The 21,974-nt window shown below is 45.9% G+C and overlaps 1 protein-coding gene across 3 annotated transcripts in view; it reads left to right on the forward strand.

The window, feature by feature from the left end:
- Nucleotides 1-21,974, forward strand: part of INPP5A (inositol polyphosphate-5-phosphatase A) — a 262,058-nt gene that overhangs the window by 80,365 nt on the left and 159,719 nt on the right. For all 3 annotated transcript variants that reach the window (XM_072870885.1, XM_072870886.1, XM_072870887.1), the window contains exons 3-4: nucleotides 1,084-1,184; nucleotides 3,249-3,336. In XM_072870885.1, coding sequence (XP_072726986.1) covers nucleotides 1,084-1,184; nucleotides 3,249-3,336 — 189 coding nt within the window. The remainder of the gene's footprint in view (nucleotides 1-1,083; nucleotides 1,185-3,248; nucleotides 3,337-21,974) is intronic.

Genomic DNA, 21,974 nt, shown 5'->3' on the forward strand with positions numbered 1-21,974 from the left:
TATTCTGGTCGAAGCAGCTCGTGGAAACCAGGCCGTTCTTCCTCTGAATGGCCGCACAGACAACGTGGCCTTTGTGCTGGGGGACCGCCGAGTGCCACCGAGTCAAAAGTAACAGTGATCGCACTTCAGATCTTTAACGTGTTATTTACCCTGTGTGCTCGCACCAGTGTGCACTTGATTATTTCAGACTGTTACCCTTTTAAAAAATTGAAATAGTTCTGTAGGTTGTGTCATTAATTCACAAGATAATAAGATGTGAAGTACAAGTTGTAGAGACTCAATATCAACACAGGCATTTGTAGATGTGTTGTTTGCGATGCTGAATATAGTTAACACAGAGAAAATTTATTAGGGCAGAATAACATTGAATGTGTGTTTGATGCAGCAGCAAATTTATAAATATTGTATATTTGATTTGGTGCATGACCAAAAAAGCATACGTTCTAGGTTTTTTAGTATGATAGTTGCATTCTAGCACTGACTATTTAGTATTTAAGATACTTGCGTTATACAAGACTAACACCTGAAATAGCGTGATGGATTTATGTGCCTCCTGTATTAGATAGATGTGTATATATACCGTAGTGTGTGTGTGTTACTTAAATACTTTTGTAAATAAGATACTCCATAAATAAAAATATGAAATGTGACAGCTGATCAGCATTCTGTCATGAGCTAATTCGAGATACTTTGTGAAAGTGGAAAAAAAACCCCACTTAAACTAATTCAGGTGTTAGAACTCTTCCAACTCCCAGACAAGGAAGTGTTTTAATCATCTTAACGGTGTTAGGTCCTCTTTGAGGTGAGTTGGAAGAGGTTATGTATTTGCTTTAAAAGCCTAGGAACTAACTCAGAGTTTAAAAAAGAAAATGTTAGCTAAAAATGTTTGTGATAATTATCGTGTATTGAGTCTTATGTGCATAACAAGTGATGCTCCCCTGATTGCTTATACTGTTCTGCCAGTTACTTCTCAGCTGATAGTCCTCCTTTCAGAAGCAGCACATCTGCATTTGTGTCGCTGACGTTGTATGCTAACAGTTGTGGATACAGCTTTGTTAATATTTGTTTATCTGTTTGTTTCAGGTTGTACATGCACACAAGCCCCACTTCATGGCTTTACACTGTCAAGAATTTGGAGGAAAAAACTATGAAGCTTCCATGTCTCACGTGGACAAGTTTGTTAAGTAAGTAACTGGAAAGCTGAAACATGTAATGTGGTATATAATTCTAAGGAGAAGTCATTAAATGTGTACAGTATATAACCTTTGAAATATTTTTCAACTTCAGCATGTCATGTGACCTTGCAGAAGGAAGTGACTAGGCAAGTGTTGATGCTTTGTAGTATTTAAGAAATCAGGAAAAGTAGTAAAAGTCTCCTCTGGCCACGTCCTGGCAAGATAATCCTGCAAGATATGGAATATATATCGTATCCTCCTTTTGTATCATCTCTGAGATGAAGCTGATGATGCCTGGTAATCAGACAATTTCATACTTGGAAAGCGCTCTGAACTTGGACAGCACAGGGCAGTGCTTCTGGGCGGTAGTTGTGGTAGGTGTCTCCCAGTGCCTTCCGGTGGTGGCGACGTTTTTAATAGCTGGTGACACCGAGACACTGCCGGGAGTCGGACAGAGGGTGGCACGGTCGAAGGGTGAGCGCAGCACAACCGCCCGACAAGGGCTGACGCCGTGAGTCGGGGTGAACAGTTCAGAGCGTTAACGCGACCGCTTTGTCGGGAGGGATCCTGCCACAACCCTCAGCGCACCTAACGCGCCCAAGGACCAGTTGTTTCTGTTCACGGGCGTAGACCACGAGGCGAGGGAGAACCTCGGCGCAGGGATGGGCGAAGGTGTTAGCGCGTGGCAGCCGCTGCTGCTCCGGCTCCGATAGAGCTTCTGTAAAAATACCTGCGGAGCAGCAGCTTTTTTAAAACACGGACCAGAAAGCGAATCGCCGGCTTCCGGGCCCTGGCTCAACCGCACGCCGTTCCCGAGGCGGCAGGGCCGGGGCGTCCGTCCGCAGGGACGGAGCGGCCCGTTGGCCCGGGCAGCGGGAGCCGCTCTCGGGCCGGCTCCCGGCCGGCGCTCCCGGCCGGCTCTCGGCCCGCCCCGCGGTGCCTGCCGAGGCGCGGCTCCGGCCGGCGCGACGCGCCCTGGCCCTGGGCACGCGTGAGCCCGGCGAGCGGCGGCTGCCGGCGGGGGGCGGGGCCGCCCCGCCCCGCCCCGCCCCCGGAGCGCCCCGCCCCGCCCCGCGGCGGTCCGGCAGCGCCCTCTGCTGGCGGCGGGGGGCGCGGTGCCTGCCGGCGCCGGTGAGTGCGGGCCGGGGGCGCGGGCTGCGCAGCGCCGCCCCGCCCGTCCGGGCGCCCGGCCCGGGTCCGGCACAGCCGGGGACGCGCACGGCCCAGGATGCGCTCTGCACGGCCCAGGACGCGCTCTGCAGCGAGCGGCTTCCCTGGAGCAGCGAGCGCTGCCGTGGGCATCGTTGCGCGGGTCGGGTGCGGCGGGGTCGCCTGTCGCCCTGCCCGGTCCCCGCCAGCGTGCGGGCAGGTGGAGCTCGGTCGCAGCGTGAGGCACGGCGGCCAGCGCGGAGCGGGTGGCCCGCTGGGTCACGGCGGAGGCCTGTCTGGCTCTCGGAAGAGAGCCGTGCCGGGGGCTCGTTTTGCCGCCCCAAGATTGATCCCCCAGCGAAGGACTGTGGCCTTCGTCCTCCCTCAGCCCTTCGGACGCGCCCGGCTTCTTCAGAGCCCCCCGCGCGGGCGCCGCGAGCAGCACCGTGTGCGGCGCTGGAATGACGGGCTGCTCAAGCCGCTGCTTTGGGAGACCCCGGCCTCCATAGAGGCAAAAAGCTGTTTTCACCCTGCGATGAACTGACCCCGCCTGCCAGCAGACTAACGGGGTTCAGGAAAGGGAAGTCCTAAAGTTGAGACCACAGGGTCGTTAGTGTGAATTGCCCGGTTCTATGGAATTGTGTGGTCTTCAGAGTCTTTGAGTCCTTCACAGCTGTGCCTAAATGGCATTTAGGAATTTCACAACTTGTGTTGGAAGCATAGCTGACGTGGTCAACTCCAAAGCTTGCAGGCAGGTGCAATTCCACAGGAAACTTTCATCCCTGAAATTCACGCCAGAACGAGATGAAGGCCTGTAGTTCCTTTGGCTGATATTGGGGGCGTTACAGTATAGAGAACGATGCTAAAGCAATATAGCGTCTTTGCATTTCCTTTTATATTTTCAATCTCTCCTTTCTCTTTTAGAGAATTGTTATCGAGTGATGCGATGAAAGACTACAACAGAGCTCGAGTTTACCTGGATGAGAACTATAAATCACAGGAACATTTTACGGTAAATTTCATTTCCACAAGTTTAGTTCAACAGATGGTGAATTTCTTCTGTTAAACTGTTTGGGGTTTTCTGGTTGGTGTGGGGGTGTGAGCCGTTTCTGTCACGATGAGGATTACATCTTTATGAAGAGCGTTTACTTTGTAGGTCATGTAAAAGCTGATTTCACAGAAGGGCATCCATTTAAAAATGGGTAGAATGTCAAGATGCACAGAAGCTCTTTTCTTTTGTTTAAAATTATTGTCTAAAGTTTTTTTTCCTCTAACAATTAACCTTCCGGGTGGATCAGAATTACCTTCCATTCAAGAAAACGTGTTGCTGTCTGACAGTGTGAGGTGGTGCCAGCTCTGCAGCGTGGTTAGCTGGCAACAGGGCTTGGCAAGCATTCAAGACTTGTGTTACGAACCTCTAGGGCTGATTCACAGGCTCGCTTGCCTGTGGGATCGTGAGAAGAGCCACAGCACAAGTTTCCACTAGTATGCAAGCGATGTTTAGGCAAACGTAAAACCATGTGTGCGGAGTCGCCTTTTAGGCGAAGCAGAAGTGACTGTGTAGTCACTGCCGTGGCTGTACGATGTGCAAACAGGTCTGCTGTTTATTTGGGTGATTACTGCTAGATTGTACAAGAAAGTACAGACCTTTAGAGGTGAATCGGTGACATCTCCCTTCTCTCCAGGACAGGAGCTTCCTTTTCCCCACGGGTACTGCTCGGTGGCAGTCGGCGGCTCCGAGGAGCCCCTTTGCCAGGCTCCCCGGTGCCTCCTGGGGCTCTGCTCCGGGTGCGTGAGCTGGTGCTGCCCGGCAGCCGAAGGCAGCAACTGGGACACGCAGTACAAACAAGGGAAAACCAACCCGCCCAGCACGCACACAAATCCCAGCTTGGTAGCATATAACCTAGGGGATTAAGAACCTGGAAAGGTTTTTATTTATTCATTTTTTAATGGCTCTGGCTAGGAGCCCAGGTAACGTGGAACTGGATGAGAGATGTCAGGATTTTTTTTCTCTTTCTCATCAAAGAGGAGAAAAACAAGATTATCAGCTTTACTGAGCCTTAGCGGGACAAACGTTACATCAGGAGCGTTAAAACTGTATGCTGAAGACGTTCGGGAAGCCCCGGTAGATGAAGCGCAGTAGGACAGAACCGTGTGTTTGAGAGTGTCTCATAGCTCAGAACTGCACCTGGATAAACCCCGCTCACTAACGAAGACCCCGCAGGGGTCCCGTCACAGGGCTGTAGTGGACCTGCAGCAAGCACCTCCTGATGGGGTGAGAAGAGCCATCGGGGCTCTGCATAACCTGATCTGCTTTCAGCAGAGGGTCGGACTAGATAATCTCCAGAGGTCCCTTCCGACCGAGACTTTCCTGATTATGGGAAGAGGGGATAATCATCTGTGATGGTAATTTGGGAAACACAGTATAGAAGACTAATGCAGCCTATAACAAAATATCTGTAACTTTTTTTAAAGATGGTCACAATACTTTATAATATTGAAGTTATTTTATTTAACGTGAGATGTTTATTTTTGATGCCACTGCAGTGGATAAAAAGGCTCTTAAAGAGGTTGACAGAAATCCTAGATGTAGAGCATGTACTGCTTGTGTCTCTGAAGAACTCTGTATTTTGCAAAGTTCCTAGTTCAAGAAATAACGTGATTTCTTGTTTCACATACTAGCATTATTTTCTAGTCACTATGTTTTCTTGCAGTATTCCCCAACTACCTTTGTAGTCCTCCCTTTTCTGTCATAAATATTACTTTGCATATCGTTTTCTTCTCATCTGGTATTTACTAAAGCTAGGTCTTCCTGGAAAAAGAAATTCTGTCAACACATTCAGTCAATAAAGGGGGGAAAAAAAGACTGCTTGTACAAATATTATTTTCCATGGAAAGTAGTCTAACCAAACATGTGTTTTTATTATTTGATTAAATTACTCTCTGTTGACCTAGTAACTGTAAAGATATCAAACAGGTTTGTAAAGGTATAAAGGGACGTAGTCCCACATGACGGGCTGTTTGTAAATAACGCTGCGCGTACCAGTGAAGCGGTGTTGAGTGGCTAGGCTCCATCAGTCTCAAAGGGAGACGATCGCAGGAGGGAAGGCGTTTTCCACAGGAGCCCTCAGATCTTTTCAGATGTAGGCTCATCTGTATTAGTAACCCAGCAGTGAGTGTAAAAGCACTGCTGGTAGAATCAACAAATAACAGAGTCGTCGGGAAATAACGATGAGCGTAGTACCGGTGTGTGTTGGTAAGGTGTCTCCAGCAGAGAGGGGACTCCCTGTCTGGGAAGGAGCAGTTCTGGAAAGGATTTAGAGGTTTTGTTGGCCAACTAGAAATGAGCACCGTTGCAGTCCTGTAGCTCAAGAAGGGAAGCGATCCTTGAAAGTGTAGCTAGGGGAGAAGGAGTGTAAGAAAGATGGTGATTTTGTCTCTGCATACAGACATAGCGAAGGCAGCACGGGTGTTCTGGCATCCAGTTCTTGTATCAGAATTTTTAAAAGCATAATGAAAAGATGGAGGTGACTCATAGAATGATGTTTCTGGCTTTTTTCTGTCTGTCATTCTTTCCAACCCATAAGAACCTTTTAGAGCTGAATCAGTTCAGTGTGGAAAAGGGAAAAAAAACCCAAAAGATGAGCGATGATTTAATTACGCTTTGTATTACTATCATCGGGAGAAAATGCCGTGTGCTAGAGGAGTATTTTATACCTTCCTTGTTAGAGTTTTTGGTAGTAGTGGCTTGGAACAAAAGCCAGAAAACCTAGAAAGGAGAGAGGATGCTCCTCCGTGTTGAGCTTCTTGAACTTTTGACTTCTTATAGTCTACTTTTTGAGGACTGTCAGCATTAAGTGCCATATGTAGTTCCTGAGACTACTGTCGTGAATCAAAGATTCATATAAATTATTTTTTACATGTGTGATTTGAACCGGCAGTTCTTCAGCTCCTCTGTTCAGTCTTTGTGTGCATGTAACTCATGTATTGGATGGCTGTCTGAACAGGGGTTTCACCACTGTGGTGTGTCCATTTAGGGTAAAGTTTTAGTCTTATCTCCAGTGTGGTTTGGCTCGCACGATGTTATGCATCTCCCTGTTTCCTCATTAGTTCTGTTTGATTGCAAAGTTCTTTAACTTCTGTGGACTTTTTTCCATCCCTTCTAAGGCATGGAATTGGCAGCAGCTGGTAGCCTTGTAATTATTATATTATTACCTCTCTGTCTTTGAAATATAAACATTTATCATATATATTGTTGTGTAATGCTATTTTCTTTAGAAGTGGAGAAGCCCAAGTACTTGCAGTTTGGCTAACCTTTACCCCTGCTGCTTTCATATCCCCTTTTCTAGCAGTTTTGGCATCAATTCTTCTGTAAGGCTCTCCTTGGCTTGGCTCCTGCAAAGCTAAATCAGATTTTGCTGCCCATAGTTACTCAGCTTGGCTGCGTTAGGGACTGACAGTGAGATCTGAGAAAGTGTTTTCAGTAGCCTGTCCCTTCAGCACGCAGCCTCTCTCTTCCAGTTCAAGGCAACCTAGGGTGCGTGTTTTACGTGAGTGTTGTGAAATAAAAGAACAATGTGATAACGAGGTGTCTCTCATGGAGTGGTTTGGTTTTAAAACTCTAATAACTTGCTATGTCTTAAGGGTCAAAATGGTTCATTTCGCATCATCCTGGACAGAACTAAAGTTTAATACCAGGCATTTGTCGTTTACGGTCATGTATACCAAATCTGGTATAAACCAGACTGGTTTTAGGTTTGGGATTTGTGGGGAGAGAAGGGGAGGTGTCATGACTAGGGAGAAAACTGTGATTCGGTTGGTTGCTTTTGTTTTGCTGTCGGTGACAGGATGAAGCTGTGTGGGAATTTGTTCCACTCAAAACTTACTAAACACCACATGCAATACAAACCCAGCCCACAGGATGAGCAGCGAGGGGACGGCCTGGGGGAATGCGTTAGATGCCGCTGGCCCTCTGACAGCTCACCGCAGGTCTCTGGTCCTGGTGGGGTGGTCACCTCGCAGTCTCTAAGGGAAGGGTTGAGTGGGAGACTCAGATTTTGGCAGCAACTCTTGATGTAAGGCTTTAATTAAGGCAAGCATTATGAGTCTTTGCAGCAGAGGTTTCATGGGGAGTGTGGGGCAGCGCGCACATGCACGTGGATGAAGCAATTCATACCACATGTCAGAGAGGCAGTTTTATAAAATTTAAAAATGATCTGAAGATTAATCTCTTGGCAGAAGGCTGCTACATTAGAGCTAATGCTTATCAGCTCTGGGAAGGTGACAGCGTCGGAGTTAAGAGCTCCCAACAGTTATGAATGAGGCTTGTGGGTGACAGCCTTTTGCAAGCGTAACGATGGCTTCCCAGAAGTTTCAGATTAACTAAACAGGCAGCTCTGATGCTGTTCCAGTTATGACTGGAAATACTGGTAGCAAACTAGTGTGGACAAACTGACTCGTGTGCTAGCCAGAAATTTTCAGATACTCAAATAGCTTGACAATGCTTTTTAAAATTCAGCCTCCTGTAAATCTCTTTTTAAAACCATGATACTTTTTTTGTCATGTAAAATGTAATCTAGAAGGTAGATCTTAGTTTCTGTTAGAGAACGTATAATTAGTGAAGAGAGAAGACAGGTACAGGAAGACTGAAATAGGTAAAAGTCTAAAAAAGACTGAAATAGGATAAAGCAGGTCTTTGTGGCTGTATTGGTTTTCCCCAAGGTCCTAGCATTTACATTCGCTGTTGATTTTACTGTACTTGGTATATTTCATGTAAGGGGTAAATTGTAAATCTTGATGCTTTTCTATGTGAAGAGTTACTCAAAAATAGTTGGGTTTGATGAACTTTTACCTGTCGATACTTCTTAAATAGCCAAAGTTAATTGTGAATAAGGTGCTTTTATTCTGGAATAAGAACATTCATACTGAAGCTGAATAGCAGCCAGAAATAAGTTGATGTTTTCATCAAATCCATAATTATTTTTATATGAAAACATGTCAGTATCTATCAGTGCCATTTTTTATTGTAATTAGATCAAAGCTAGTTTTGTTTGGTGCCCCGTATGTATTGATTTCTGGAATATTCAATTAAGGTTTTATATTGCTTAGCAAATGCTTTTTTCTCCCCCCCCCCCCCCCCGTTGTTAAAAGAAGGCAGACGAAACCTCTGCATAGCTTAAAACATACTTGCTGTGTTGAATGTGTGGTTTCAGTAGGTCGAGAGAGAATCTTCATTGCAGCAAGTCAAATCCTGAGGACTCCTGGCAAACCAGACCTCTGAAAGCAAGCTTGTCACCAGCTCACGCCTCGAGTTGTTAGGGAGTAGGTTAGGAGTTGTGTGCCCGTTCCAGCTCTTAGCTGATTTGCGGAAGCATCTGCACAGTAGGGTAGGTGCTTTACTTCTCAGTATAGATTTATTTTTTAAAAATAAACAGAATCCTCAATTGCCTGTCTGATTGCTCAGCCTGATAGATAACCTTGCCATGAAAAAAAATGCTGTTGGGCTATACATCTGATGTGCTGAAGTTTCAGCTTGCTCCTCCTAGTAAGGATGTATTGCATTGTCATCAGTTCATTACATAGCAGATTTTTTTTCAAATTAAAAAAACCCAAAAAGATACTTTTTGAAAATAGTGTTTCTGACATTGGGAAGATGTGTTTAAACAACTCCGCCATAAACAGCAAAGATTATTCTGCACTGCTAATACAAATAAATTGAAAGGAGAGAGGATGCTGCGCTCACATGGCTGCCTTCTTCCAAAGTTCAAGTATTGTGAGAGAATTGCTGAAATGAAACTTCCCTTAAATAACCACCCAGGAAATGGACGCAGATAGGTGATTAATGGAGAATACAGTAGATAATAGTCCATTTTTCTGACAGGCTTTGTTCCCCCACCCCTTGGCAAATCTGTGGTTGGGTTACGGAGGCTGAGATGCTTGCCTTGCTGAAGGTAACAAAGGCATCGCTCCATGGGGAGCACGCGTGGCTCTCCTGATGAGCAGGTCTCTAGAACACCCCCGGGGGCTGCCATTGCGCCGCCTCTTTAATGGGGCACAAATCCTTGGTGTTGTGTAGGGGAGCTGCACGTTCCTCGGGCTGCCTGTCTGTCCCCCCCACCCTGTGCACTCGCACTGGGGGGTATCCCCGTCCAACCCAGCTCCTGTCTCCCCGCACCAGCGCGGTGCATCGCTGTCCCGGGAACGGGGCAGGGACAGGCAGCTGCAGAGGTGCGATGGTGGTCTTGGGCTGCACAGGGCCCAGTGCTGGCTTGATGGGGCGTGGGTTACACCGGTCAGGTGGGAACAATAAAGATAAAGTGAGGATAAGCACTATGAAAAAAGGCGAAATGCTCAAATTCTGCAGTAACACAGACGTTTTCTCTTGGACTAGGTAAATGAGTATGTGCATTGCCATAATGTGTAGAAAACGGTTATCCTTCCCCCCCCCCCCCATTGTTTTTACTTGACTCCATGCACTCTGTAGCAGTAGTTTTTTAGATGTAAAATGGCTCTTAAACCAAGCTAGATAAAGCATTGGGTGGCCTACAGTAGGATCTAGGAGAGACCTTTGCTCAAGTCATTATCCTTAATAATAATAACCTGAGCTAGTGTGACTGGGAGGGCTCCAGTGGTGAGCAGTGGTCCTAAAAATACAGACGGACAACATTTTATTCAAGTGTGTTATTTTACCTTAAAATTATATCTGCTCATTACTGAGGGAATAGTAAAGTTAATTTTTGTTAGATTAATGATATTTGAGTAATATTTTTGGTTGAGCTGAGTTCGAATAATTGGCCATTAATTGAAAAAGGAAATTGAATTGAATTTATCTTGTACATAAATCCTGTCATAGTTATTAATGGGTCTTAGAAAATATCGGCCTGTTCCCAGAAATGAATGGTGTACACTGATTCTTCTGAGCTTATTAGCTGTGGCAGTTTAGAGTTTTGTTAAATAAAAAAGATGATTTAGGAAGAGAGACATAATTGAATTGAATATTGGGGGAATTCACATGCCTGATTAGTTCTCAGCCCACTTCTCCATTAACAATTTTAAGGAATTTTCAGTCTTTGCAGAAAGGCAGGTTTTCCCCAGGAGGTGGAGCTGAAGCACCAGTCTGCAGTGCTGGGGCCGCCGGCCCGCAGCCCCTGGGCCCACTGGCCCCTTTTTGGAGGGGGCTGTGGTGCCACGCGCTGTGGCTGTGAACGCACGCGGAAACACGCGCGGCCGGGCGGGTTGTGAACGCACGCGGAAACACGCAGCAAGTACGTCCTTCTCCGCGGCCCCGGTTGAGACAAGCGCAGCTTTTAGGGTTCTGGGAAGGTAAGAGAAGGAGTTGCGGTGCAGCTGGGATGTTGATAATAGTCTTAAATTTGTAGCTATACGTCAATGTGGCCCTCTGCCAAGTGGGAGATTTTGGAGTATGTTTTCTTGCTAGGCTTATCCTTTACTGTATTCTTGGTTTGAATTTTTTTCTGCTAATAAACATGAGCCTGTTTCCATCTTCTCCTTTTTTCCCTCCTTTCCTTTCCATGGAATTTTAGTTTGTACTTTAGTTTGTTTTTATAAAGGTATTTTTGAAAAATATGCCAAGCTAGAGAAGTAGGACTTCATTTCTGGTCTTAAGCCATAGCATCATAATGAAATGACATCTCCCCGGTACTGAATGCACATCTTTGTGTTGGTATGATTACAGCCTCGCAGCGCTTAATTTCCCTCTGTCGGCACCGCTGTGGTAGGGGTGCTCTGTGGGACTCGGCAGCCCTCCTGACTAACGGTGGTGGTGTAAGAGGTGACAGGAGCAGGACGCTCCTTCGTTTGTTCAGCTCCAGAGGTCTCATCCTGTTGAGGCTTCCCAGGGTCTTCTGCCCCGGTCCTTCAGAAGGTCTGGGCTTATTTCAAACTTCCTAAAAGCAATGCTTACGCAAAGTACTGTAATTATATGGCACTGGGTTCCCGCAGCATGTGGCGAGGCGAGAAGGTGGCAGGAGCAGTGTTTGGCAGAGATGCTGTACCTGGAGGGATGCACGGGGCCAGGGCTGTTCTGCAAGGGAAGGTCACGCCGCAGGCGGAGCCACGGGAGCGTCGCTTGGCAGTGTGGGCTCTCTCCTGAAATTAACTCCTACGAGTCCCATCCAGGGAACGATCTTCTGGGAAGAAGAAAGGTCCACAGACTCCTTTCTAAGAAGCACATGCGAAAAACCCACAGCTATTTTGTCATCGCCAGCCTCCACGCATCATTTCTAATCCAATGTTTCCCTCTGCCTCACTTTTTTTTTTTAAGAAATGAGTTAGTATGAACATTTTTAAGTAACAACTTTTTAAACAAATCCTATTACGCAAGTTCTTTGGGGTTTTTTCTCGGTGCTCAAGTGCATAGGAACCTGCGTAACGCTGGTGGGCTGCGAGAGGATGCCCGGGGAGGCCCTCCGTGAGGTGCGAGGCTCGGCAAGCCTCTGGGAGACGCCCTGGGGTGCAGCACTCGATTTGTGTCGGTGCTGGCTGCTCGGGTCCTTCCTTAATTTGTACTTCCTGCTAATTCCACTGCCTCGGTGAGAATAAAAGGAATAAAGCCATTTGAAAAATACGTTAGCCTTCCCCAGAAGTCTAACATCGGCCAGTCTCCCTGTCCGCCCTGCGCAGACGTGCCTTCGGGCGAGCCGTGCGCGGCAGGAAAAGCGGCCCGGAACGGGCGGCGGCGGGGGCTCGGCGCGGGCGGGAGGCCGGGCGCGGCCTCGCGGGGGCGGTGTCCTGCAGCCGCCCGCCGCCTCAGCGCGCTGGGCCGCAGCCGCCGGCCCGGGCCCCCGGCCCCTCGGCCCGGGCCCTCTCCGGCAGCCGCCGCCCCCTCGCCTTCCTCGCCATGCAGCTTCTCCCTCCGTTGCAGCCGCCTGGGTTTTGAGGGTTTGGACGAAACGCACGGTTGGGAGCTTTTTGAAACCCGCATGGCAAAGTTTGACCTCTTCATTAGCTTTTACCTATTTTTAATTGGAAAAAAATGAGTTCATGAAGCAAGGCGGTGAACGTAGAAGTTAATCCTACCGCTTCTGACAAAATCATGAAAAAATGGTTGTATAAGTATTGTCACTCTGTGGCATGGCCGTATATTTACAACCACCCGAAAAGAAATCTCCCGCTTAATTTCTCAGGGAACGAAGTCGGCTGTCGGGTATTCCCCAGCCCCTTCTGGACGGGAATGGGATCTGAAAGGTGTTGCCACAGCGGTACCTTCCTCCGGTTTTGACTTGTCTTTTTTTTTCCTATGCGTTTTTGAAACAAATCTATAAGATGTCTATAGAGTTGTTCTTGCTGTGAGGAATTTCATGGCTTATCTTCCACCTGTTTTCTGACATGTCTGTATAATCGGAAGAGGAGGAGGAATAATTACAGAACAGTGAGAAATTTCACAGATCAGTAGCCCAATAATGCAGTCCTGGGTCAACTGCTGCTGTTTGCAAATGTGCCCGTGCTGAGGAAATTGGTGATACAGCAGCTTCTTCATATGTAAAATCATTATACTGTTTGTATTAGCTATGGAGTTACAATTTATATGGAATTGCATTTTCTGTGGGCTGTGGATTTCATATTCAGAATTTTGTACGGCAGTCATGCAGCAGACTACACGTTTAGAAAAAATGTAATAATATTTGTAAAGAATAATTATAACCTGTTTTTGTAGAAACCCATACATCTAAAAATCAGCTGAAATATTTGAAATTAAATTACAGACTATAGTATCTGAACACAAGGTGAAATCAACTATTTCTAAGCTTTTAAAAATTAAAAAAGACTTTTCTAATTGGTGTTGGAAAAGTGAGGCTAAAACAAACTTTTTTAGTTAAACTAGAGCTATCGTATAAGGTAAGACATGCTGTGGTTGTTGGTTACTTGGGCAGGTATCTTCGAGGCGCGTGACTCGCGCGCACTTGCGTGGCACCGAGCCTTGCATTCGCTGCTCTCGGTGTTTCGGCTCACGATTTCCTGAGAGTTGAGGTTGCTTAAAATTCACCATACCGGCCGCGGGCGTGGGACGCCGCTCCCCAGCTGCCTGGCCTCAGCTCTGTGGAAGCGCGGACGCGTGAGGAGAGCCTGGCTGAGGAAGGACAGCTATGGACGCCTCGCGGAGAGGCCTGCGCCCTGCGCCGGGGAGGCTGGGGTGAGGCGACTGAGGAGGCCTGCGGCCCCCGCTGCTGCCCCCGCTCTGCAGCCAGGCAGGCCCTTCTCCCGGAGAAGCCCCGTCTGAGCGGGCACCTGCCCTGCCCCGTCCCAAACCCTCCCTGCCACCGGTTCCTGCCCTCGGCCCGGCGTGCGTGGGCAGACCGGACCGCAGCGAGTGGGAGGTGTGGGAGTGCGGCACCGCTGTCCGGTGTGGAGGCACGGTCCTGCTGAGCAGTACTTCCCTGCTTGTGCTAGAGGAAGCCAGCAGGTTTTGAGGACAGTGAAGGAGAGAATAGCACAGGTGACGTTAAACCTAAAACGCCTCAATTGGACCTTTCCAACTTGGGCCCCCCATGCCCTCCCTTGCTTTTCAGGAGTTTTCGCAGTTGGCGGTGGTTAGGGTTCCGCTTCCCTTTCTGTAGTGCGTGTGGTGGGGGGGATCACCGGGGGCTCTTGCGGGAGCCCGGGGTCGAGCTGTGAGCCGGAAGGCGCTCGGCTGCATGGGCAGCTCTCGGCTTTGCCTCAGCACCAGCTGAGGCAAAGTGTTTGCAGCTTAGTGTTTGCTGCCTGCTTTTTGCATGACAGTTCTCAAGTTTTATTTAGCTTTTTTCCTTTTTTTATGGTACATAATACTTAGAATTTTTTACTCTTAATCCTGTCTTGAAGAGTGAATATAATACAGTTTGATACATAAATGCGTTGCATGCAAATAGTAAAGAATTTTGAGGGAAAACATGGCTAATAGAGATTTTCGCTTATTGTGAATAGAACAAAAGTCCGATTTTCAGGCCTTTCTTTTTATTTTATTTTAGTAAAGTTTCTTTGAAGTCCAAGAGCACAGCAAATATTCTTGGGGTGAAAGGAAGAAAACCTTCTTGGCAGAGGAGCTGAGAATAGGCTCTACAGAGTAAAGGCTGTCCTAGCACAGGCACAAGGCTTGCAGCTTCAATCGTGGCATCCGCCCCCCCGAGCACACGAGGAGGAGATTCACATCGCTGCGCCCAGTCTGCAGTCCGTCTGTCCCCGAGACCCCCACGCCGCGTGCTGGGTAGCGCTGGGTGCAGCAGAACCGCGCCAGACCAGAGACGCAAAGGTTGCCGCGTTGCGTGCGGTTGCTGCCGCGAGCCTGGTGCTGTGGGGCTCGGCCGGTCTGGCTCCCTGATTGGCGCTGGGGAAGCAGATGCCGTGTCTCCCTGCCCGTGTTTACTTGCAAGCGCTCTCCTGGCCAGGCTGGGGTGGGGGTGAGGGACCTTTCCAAGAAGCAGAAGGGAGAGCAGAGTCCCGCTTTGTATCCATCGTTAGCAGCTCATCCGCAAGCGATCTGTGGCCAAAGATTAATAACTTTTCACATTAGTGATTTGTAGGCAGCTGCTCGTTGTTTCAGTACATGACTGCGTTCTGCACATCTGGTGAACATATGTTGGTAAACGTTTACATGCTATAAAGTGTATTTACTCGGACGTAACCCTTCGTAAAACACAGGAATCCTTCCAGCCTTCTCTTAGGACTGTGGAGGCATTGCTCAGCAGCGCTGCTGTTGTCGCCAACGTCCGAATGCTGCCCAGCTGCTGCCAGGGGGCTGGTCCCCAGCCCCTCACCAGCCGGAGAGCTGGGCTGCCCGCTGACAGCCCTTGCGCTTCCGCCATGCCTGCCTCTTCCGCTGCTGGCGAGGACGAAAGCGTGCTCCTCTTAGGGGCTGAGGGTTTGAGGATGTTTTGCGTAAAGGTTCGCTGAGTGCTCAGGAAGGTATTGAATATTTAATGGAACAGGAAGAGCAGTAATGAAAAACAGTATTATCCACTGAAATAATTGAAGATCTCGCTAAATAGTATAGTAAATGCTTTAATTTGAAGTTTGCAAAGCCCCACATGGGTCCCCTTTAGAAATTTGGGGGCATAGTGGCCAGGTTTTGTCTCTCTATGGGGAAAAAAAAATAAATTATTAAAGTACTGGGCAATCAGGTATCTTGTTTGCATTTATATGCGGTAGGGCTAAGGGCAGGACCATTTATACATTGCTCTAGCATAGCCATGGTTTTATTAACAGCTCTTTTCAAGTAATGCGTGTGAGGAATTTTGTTTGTGCGAACAAAATGTTTGATTTGGAACAGCTCTGGCTTTCAAGAAAAGATGTGAGATTGGAAAATGTGAAAATAATTGCTTAAGAAATTATGAAATGCTGTTTAAGGAGCTTGCTAATGTGTTTGTCTGAGGCATTGAATTAATTCTTAAATAAGAGCAGCGTGACTCTAGAAAAATAATACGTGTGCTATTTACTGATATAAACTAATGGGTTTATTAGCATTTGAAATAATGTTATAATGCAGTATTCATAGCTGAAAAGAAAGCAATACGTGAGTCTGCTCACTCCCTTTCTATGAATAGCCTGTGGCAGTCAGGTTTCACTGCACAGCTTACCAGCTATACATTCCGAAAAGGCTTGGAAATGCATCCAATTTTTCACAATTAAAACCAAATGGATAGGAGAAAAATATTTTGTTGTACTACACTACCTAATCATAATCTCAAGATATTACTATTGAAGAGAAAGGGCAGTAAGCAGACCAATTTCTAAGGGAAAAAAGATGAATAAAAAACTGCACAGTTCTCAGTGAAGTTGAGCTGGGCTGAAACCTGCAGGCTCTGTGAGCAGGGGTCTGAGGGATTTAGGCAGTGGAGTAATTCCCAATGAGAAAAGCCAGTTAAAAAAGGCCTAGCGCTGATGGAGAGGTGGTAGTGTCTCCTTCCATGGAACCACCATGGTGATGGTCAGGGCGTACCAAATGTCATACGGTGCTTCTAAAGAGAAATTAACGTCCAGAGATTTTGATGCTGGTATGAAAATGCCACAGACACACACTTACTACTCTGTTAAATTTAACAATGTTTGCAATGTACAAACCCAAACTAGAACCCTTTGACACTGAGGAAGTGTTTCCACTTAGTTTTAGAGGGCTTTCCAAGTGTCTATTGATCAGTGTTCTCTAACAGCACAGAAATAATGTGTCTAATTTAACTGGCCACATGGAGGAGTATAGAAAAAACATTAGTTATCCCTTGAAAGGCTTGGAACATCGATAGGAGGACATAACATTAATGACTTTCCTATATACGAGCTTCAAAAATGGCTAAATGAGGAAGAAATTACAAATTTATTTTCCTATAATTTCAGCAGTTGTCTTGTTTTACTGCACCAGTAAAGCATTAAGCAATGAAATGTCACACAAGGAGTATTTTCCTGATAATTTGTCTGACATGCAAAGCATATAAAACAAAAGAGAAAAAGATGGAAATGTGGGGTTTAGTCATTTTGACAAATTTAGTGATTTTTGCTCATGAAGTCTGGCTAAGAGTCTGGTGCTTCCGTCCAAACTACGTCAAATATTGCTGTTTTCTAAGTGGCTCACTGTATCAGGAACATCTCTGTTGTCTCAATTCTGTCCTTTACCCTGAACACAGATTGCTAATTTTATGGTAATTTATTAACATAAATAAATTATAGCAAAAATTATTTAGATCTCAAGCTTTTGTTTTTTGAATAAATAGGATAAATACCAGGTCTCCAGAGGTGGGTAGCAGAAGTCCAGGTTGGGAAGGGATATATTGTTACCGGTTCCCTTCCTATGGTTGTGCAGTATTGAAGTGTAAAGGAGTTTTGGGTTGGTTTCATTTTATTCCACCTTTTCCAGATAAACAGAAGATTTTGTTGTGAAAAAAAAATACAAAATCTGACTTCTGAATGAACTAAAATAGCCCTGACATTTGTTCTAGAACTGACTGGCATTACTCCCAGATTACCCGCAAATCCTTCACAGACCAAAGTTTCCTATAGTCCTATACAGGATTCCTTCCCTTCCTGTCAGGTGGGAGTTGAAGCGGGGGGCTAAATGCTCTTGGTGGTTCGTAAGAGTTGGTTTGCACGCGGTATTTAGAAGTGCACATGCAACAGATAGTCTCTTGTGTTCTTCCAGTTTGACTATTCAGGTTGTGGATTTTCCATCTTTTAGGATTAGTGGAGAAGCGTTTATCCAAACATTTTTAAAAGGGCTCCTCATCTGCTCATGAGGATGCTTGGGTTGTTTTTTTTCCTTTGCTAGAAGTCATTGCTGTACAAGGGTTATGAGACATCCATCATTTCTCTTTCCTTAATCTAGAAGGTATCTCTTTTATACCTGCTTCATAATAAGCATAGAAAAAATCGCACTAAAAATAGTAATCGGCATCCTGTGAAGTGCTTCGTCAGTCAACAACAGTTGTGCACAAGGAGGTGATTTAAAAAAAAAAAACAAAACAACCCCCCCCAAACCCCAAAGAGATTCTCTTCTTCATGCTGTTTATTTCACGTTTATCAAATCACACTCATAACTGTTGTGTGTTTAGAAAAACGGTCCGAGAGTGTAGGTTACGTGGGTAATGGTTTTGGTGAGAGGGAAAGCATGACTGCCAAGATGGGAGCTGAGAGGCATGGTGCAGCCTCTGCATTTACACGGGGCTCTTCAAAGCGGAGGGTGCTGCGTCGCAGTACTCGGGCTGTGACAATTTCTGCCCTGTGCGGAACTGAATCTGGCAGGGTACTGCTGACTTCGGTTAAGATGCTGCACTGTGACTCCCAAATGTTTAAGATCTGTCAGTGTGTTTTGTGACCACGATTTCCAGGCTGTGGATCTGGAGTGCAGCGTGGAGGCAGTAAACTGGGATAGGGAAGGGGGATAAGAACAGCAATCAGATTGCTGTTCAGACAGTGTGGACCTGTGTCAGGATTTGAAAAAAACAGGAAAACAGATTCAGTTTCTTCCAAATAACAAGGGCAATAAAAGAGCAGAGCTTTATGTTTGGATCACTGACAAGATACCAGAATATCCAAGAGGGAACATGAGACAGTATCAAGATGATGGAAGGTGTAAATCTGTGGCGTACAGTATTAAGCCTCATCTTTAACATGTTTGTGAAAACAAGCAGATGTGCCGGTACTCCTGCATGCTGTTAATAAACTAGTCTGTGTCCCTTGGAGCAGGCTGAAACACCAAGTGTTCATAGGTACGGCTTGCTGACGTGGAAGTTATGGGAAATAGGGCTGCCCACAAATTGGGGCAAGAGTTTGGGTGGTCTTCATATTAGAAGTTCATAGTTGGTGGTTTGACCACTTACATTAGGACAATTAGGGGTTTAGACCACAGAGGAAGAAATCGTTTAACGAAAGAAAGTATGAACGGATGGGTAATGTATGAGAATGTCAGAAACAAAGTACTAATGATCAGGAAATATATGGACCTTGAGGGTGGGAGAAGACAAAGTAAATGATAACTTTAATGTTAAAAACAAACAAACAAATCGAACTTTTTTTGCAGACGTTTGTGTTTATAATAATGGTTTATTAATCTCAGGCTCAAAAGGCTGCAATCTAAAATGTCTTGCATTCCTGAAAAGGTGCCCCAAAAAGATGGAGTGTTTCTGTATTGACTCATTTTGTTGTGAAAGCAGCTGCAGTTATAAATCCCACATTTAAATATCACCATTACTTACAGTCCTCTCTTATGCAAATTGTCTTTTAAATAACAGTTGCTCTAATGTTAGATCATTTTAAAGCTTCCCATCTCCTTGATACCCAGTTACCAGGTAAGAATTATGAAACCCACTCACTTTCACGGAAGGAACCAACTGCACCAGCTTTGGATCCTGCTACAGATAATGTGTGTCTCTTAGAGAGCAAACACCTCAGTGCGTCCTAACCTTTTATTTCTCAAGCGCACCCTGCCTGGTGGTTTGGTTTGGCTTTGTTTTAACATTGATGCTGGATGGAATCAGCACAGCCAAATCCCCCGCTGAGATACACGTGCACGGATATAAGTGCTATCAGATTATACAAATGTCTTCTTTTGACACACCGCTTTTCAAAGAAAGCTGCAATCTAATCCCCTAGTTAATATGGTACATGAAAACAGATAATACACTGATGGACTTTGTATGTGCTTGGCGGGGGGGGGGGGGGGTAAGGCATGACGAAAATAAAGCACTGAATAATATTTGAAAGGTATTATGGCATTCTGCATACCTAATAGGGTATTTCTTATATTGTAATTATACTTTTAGAATTGAAAAGTGATGTTTCCTCCAAAAATAGCAGAAAAATCCTAATATAAGATAGAAATAAAGGCCAAGATGGGGGGGGGGGAGGTTGTGTAGGTACCTCTATTTCGGATGTTGCTTTACCGTATTTCCAGTTGGCTACCCCAAAACTGAAATATTGCTGAAGTGCTAATGGCTTTAAGACTGGAATTAACATTGCTTATCAGTTAGTGAGAGTGAATTTACAGTATACAAGCTACCCTGCACTTGCTTCCATAAGAACAGAGCGCGTAAGTCTTTGCACTTAAACTCTTGTGCGGACTGCTTAATTAGATCTGATCTGTTGCACTTACTTTAGGCATTTACCCAAGGTATACCTTTTCCCTAGACTCACCCTCTAGACAGAGGAGCAAGGACCACTTTCTGGTGGTACCTCTATTTATCTTTTGACAATAGTGGGAGAATACTGTGTGTATGTCAGATGCCTCAAAGGTGTATGGAGAGGGAAGGGAGGAAGAAAATAATTTGGAGGCTGCTATTTTCCATGGAAGGATTGAGTGCAGAACAGCTGTTTTGCTGTAAATTCATTTTCAGTAGTAATTTCTCCATATAGACAAGGGTTATTCTTCTGTATATGGAAATGATGTTTTGAGGGACAAAAAAAAAAGTAACTTCAGTAGGCTTGGCAGAGTGAGAAAAATCTGAGCTGAAAAATTAGAATACATTGAAAATACGAACTTAAATAAACTGTTTCATGTCGGTAAGTACCAATACATTGCTCTTGGGTCCCTTTACAGCAGATAAAGGTTACCTTTTGGGGTCTCTAGAAAACGGTACCAGACTTGAGGAAAAGTCTGTGTAGTGTGGGGCTGCGTGGGAAAAGTGCAGCTTGTTTTGTCACTGACCGCAGCAGAGCATTGCTTCAGGCTGCTTCTGGCAGGGTCAGCAACCAACACGCTCTGGCCAGGAAGGCGTCTCGGAGCAGCTGTTCAGGAAACAGGCACTTTCATAGGGAATAAGTTGATTTTAGGCTGTGAGTTTTGGCAAACTTGAGGAGATATCATTCTGGATGGTTCTGGTCTGTCAGTGGCTGGTTCACGGTTGTGAGAATTAGACCTTCTCTTCTAGGCATGAGATGCAAACAGGAGTTCTTCCCACTGCGATTGCTGTTGGAAGCCACATCTTTGTGTTGTCCTCCTTCAGTCAGCTGCGTTCAGCAGAGCTGGCTGTGGCAAAGCAGCTTTCTCCACGAGCAGGGGCAGGGGAGTGAGGGGAGACCTGCGGGTGCTGAGCACCGCCGCTTCCCTGGGGACCTGCCGGTGGTCCTGCAGCCCTCGCGCCCCTCGCCTCCGAGACGCTCAGCAAGCTCTCTGCCTTACTTCCATCATCCATAAAATGGTGCTGATTATTGCCTCTGCTCTCAGATTTATTACCTTTCATTGGCTATTTAAAATTCACTAATATTAATATACTGATACTAATATTTCCCCCTGTTTGTTTCCTACAAAGTACTTTAATTATGTACATATATATGCAAAGAAATGGGATCTTCTTTCATGGCAGCAGAAGCCTGGGCGCAGGTTTGAAGATGCTCTCCACCAAAGACTTGTATCTCTTGTAGACTCCAAGTGCACTCGGTGATGTGAACACGATTTCAGCAGGACCTGAGTAAATCTTTTGCCCTTGCTGCAATTGTACGTACACTCACATTATGTTTATACACTTAGTTCCCATGCAGTTGCAGTTTATGAAATAGAGAGAGCACAAGGCTATCACAATTATCCACGCTTAACAAACTGGTACGTGAGAAGAGATATTTGGAGGTTTGCAAAAGGACATGTAGCTGTATCTAATATTGGGTACCTGTTATCATGGCGTAAAAAAAATATATTCTAACTATTCAAACTCTAAGGAGAAATGAAGGCAGGAGAGGTGTTAAAACAGGAGAAAACAACTTTTACAAGCAACTTTAAGAACAGTTATTAACTCAAGACATCTTATCCCATGACTGTGATGTCCATTAGGTCAGAACTTAGCAATAATTCTTCAGTTGGATAGGTATTTCTCCTCTTTATTGTTTATCAGCAGTTTTCCAAGTATGAGAAACTTGTATTTCCGTGTATTGCCTGATGCACTTGTTGGCTCCTCATAACACATCCTTGGCTGGGTATGCTGTTTATTGGATGCCTGGAAAAGATTTTATCCATGGTTGGCTGCAGTCGTAGGAAGTCACAACAAGCTTGAACCTCCAGGAGGACCAAGACTGTAGTCTGCATAATCCTAAGAAATCAGTAGACGGTGAGAATCGCCGTCTGTAGTTTGGTTCCTGCGGAGGCTGACTTCCTCGCTTGGGATGACCTCTGCCTGCTTTCAGGTCATTCAGGTCCGCAGAAGCATGGAAGGGGAACCTACGCCAGCAGATGAGCACACG

Source organism: Ciconia boyciana, chromosome 8 (genome assembly GCF_034638445.1).
Source record: "Ciconia boyciana chromosome 8, ASM3463844v1, whole genome shotgun sequence".
NCBI lineage: Eukaryota > Metazoa > Chordata > Aves > Ciconiiformes > Ciconiidae > Ciconia > Ciconia boyciana.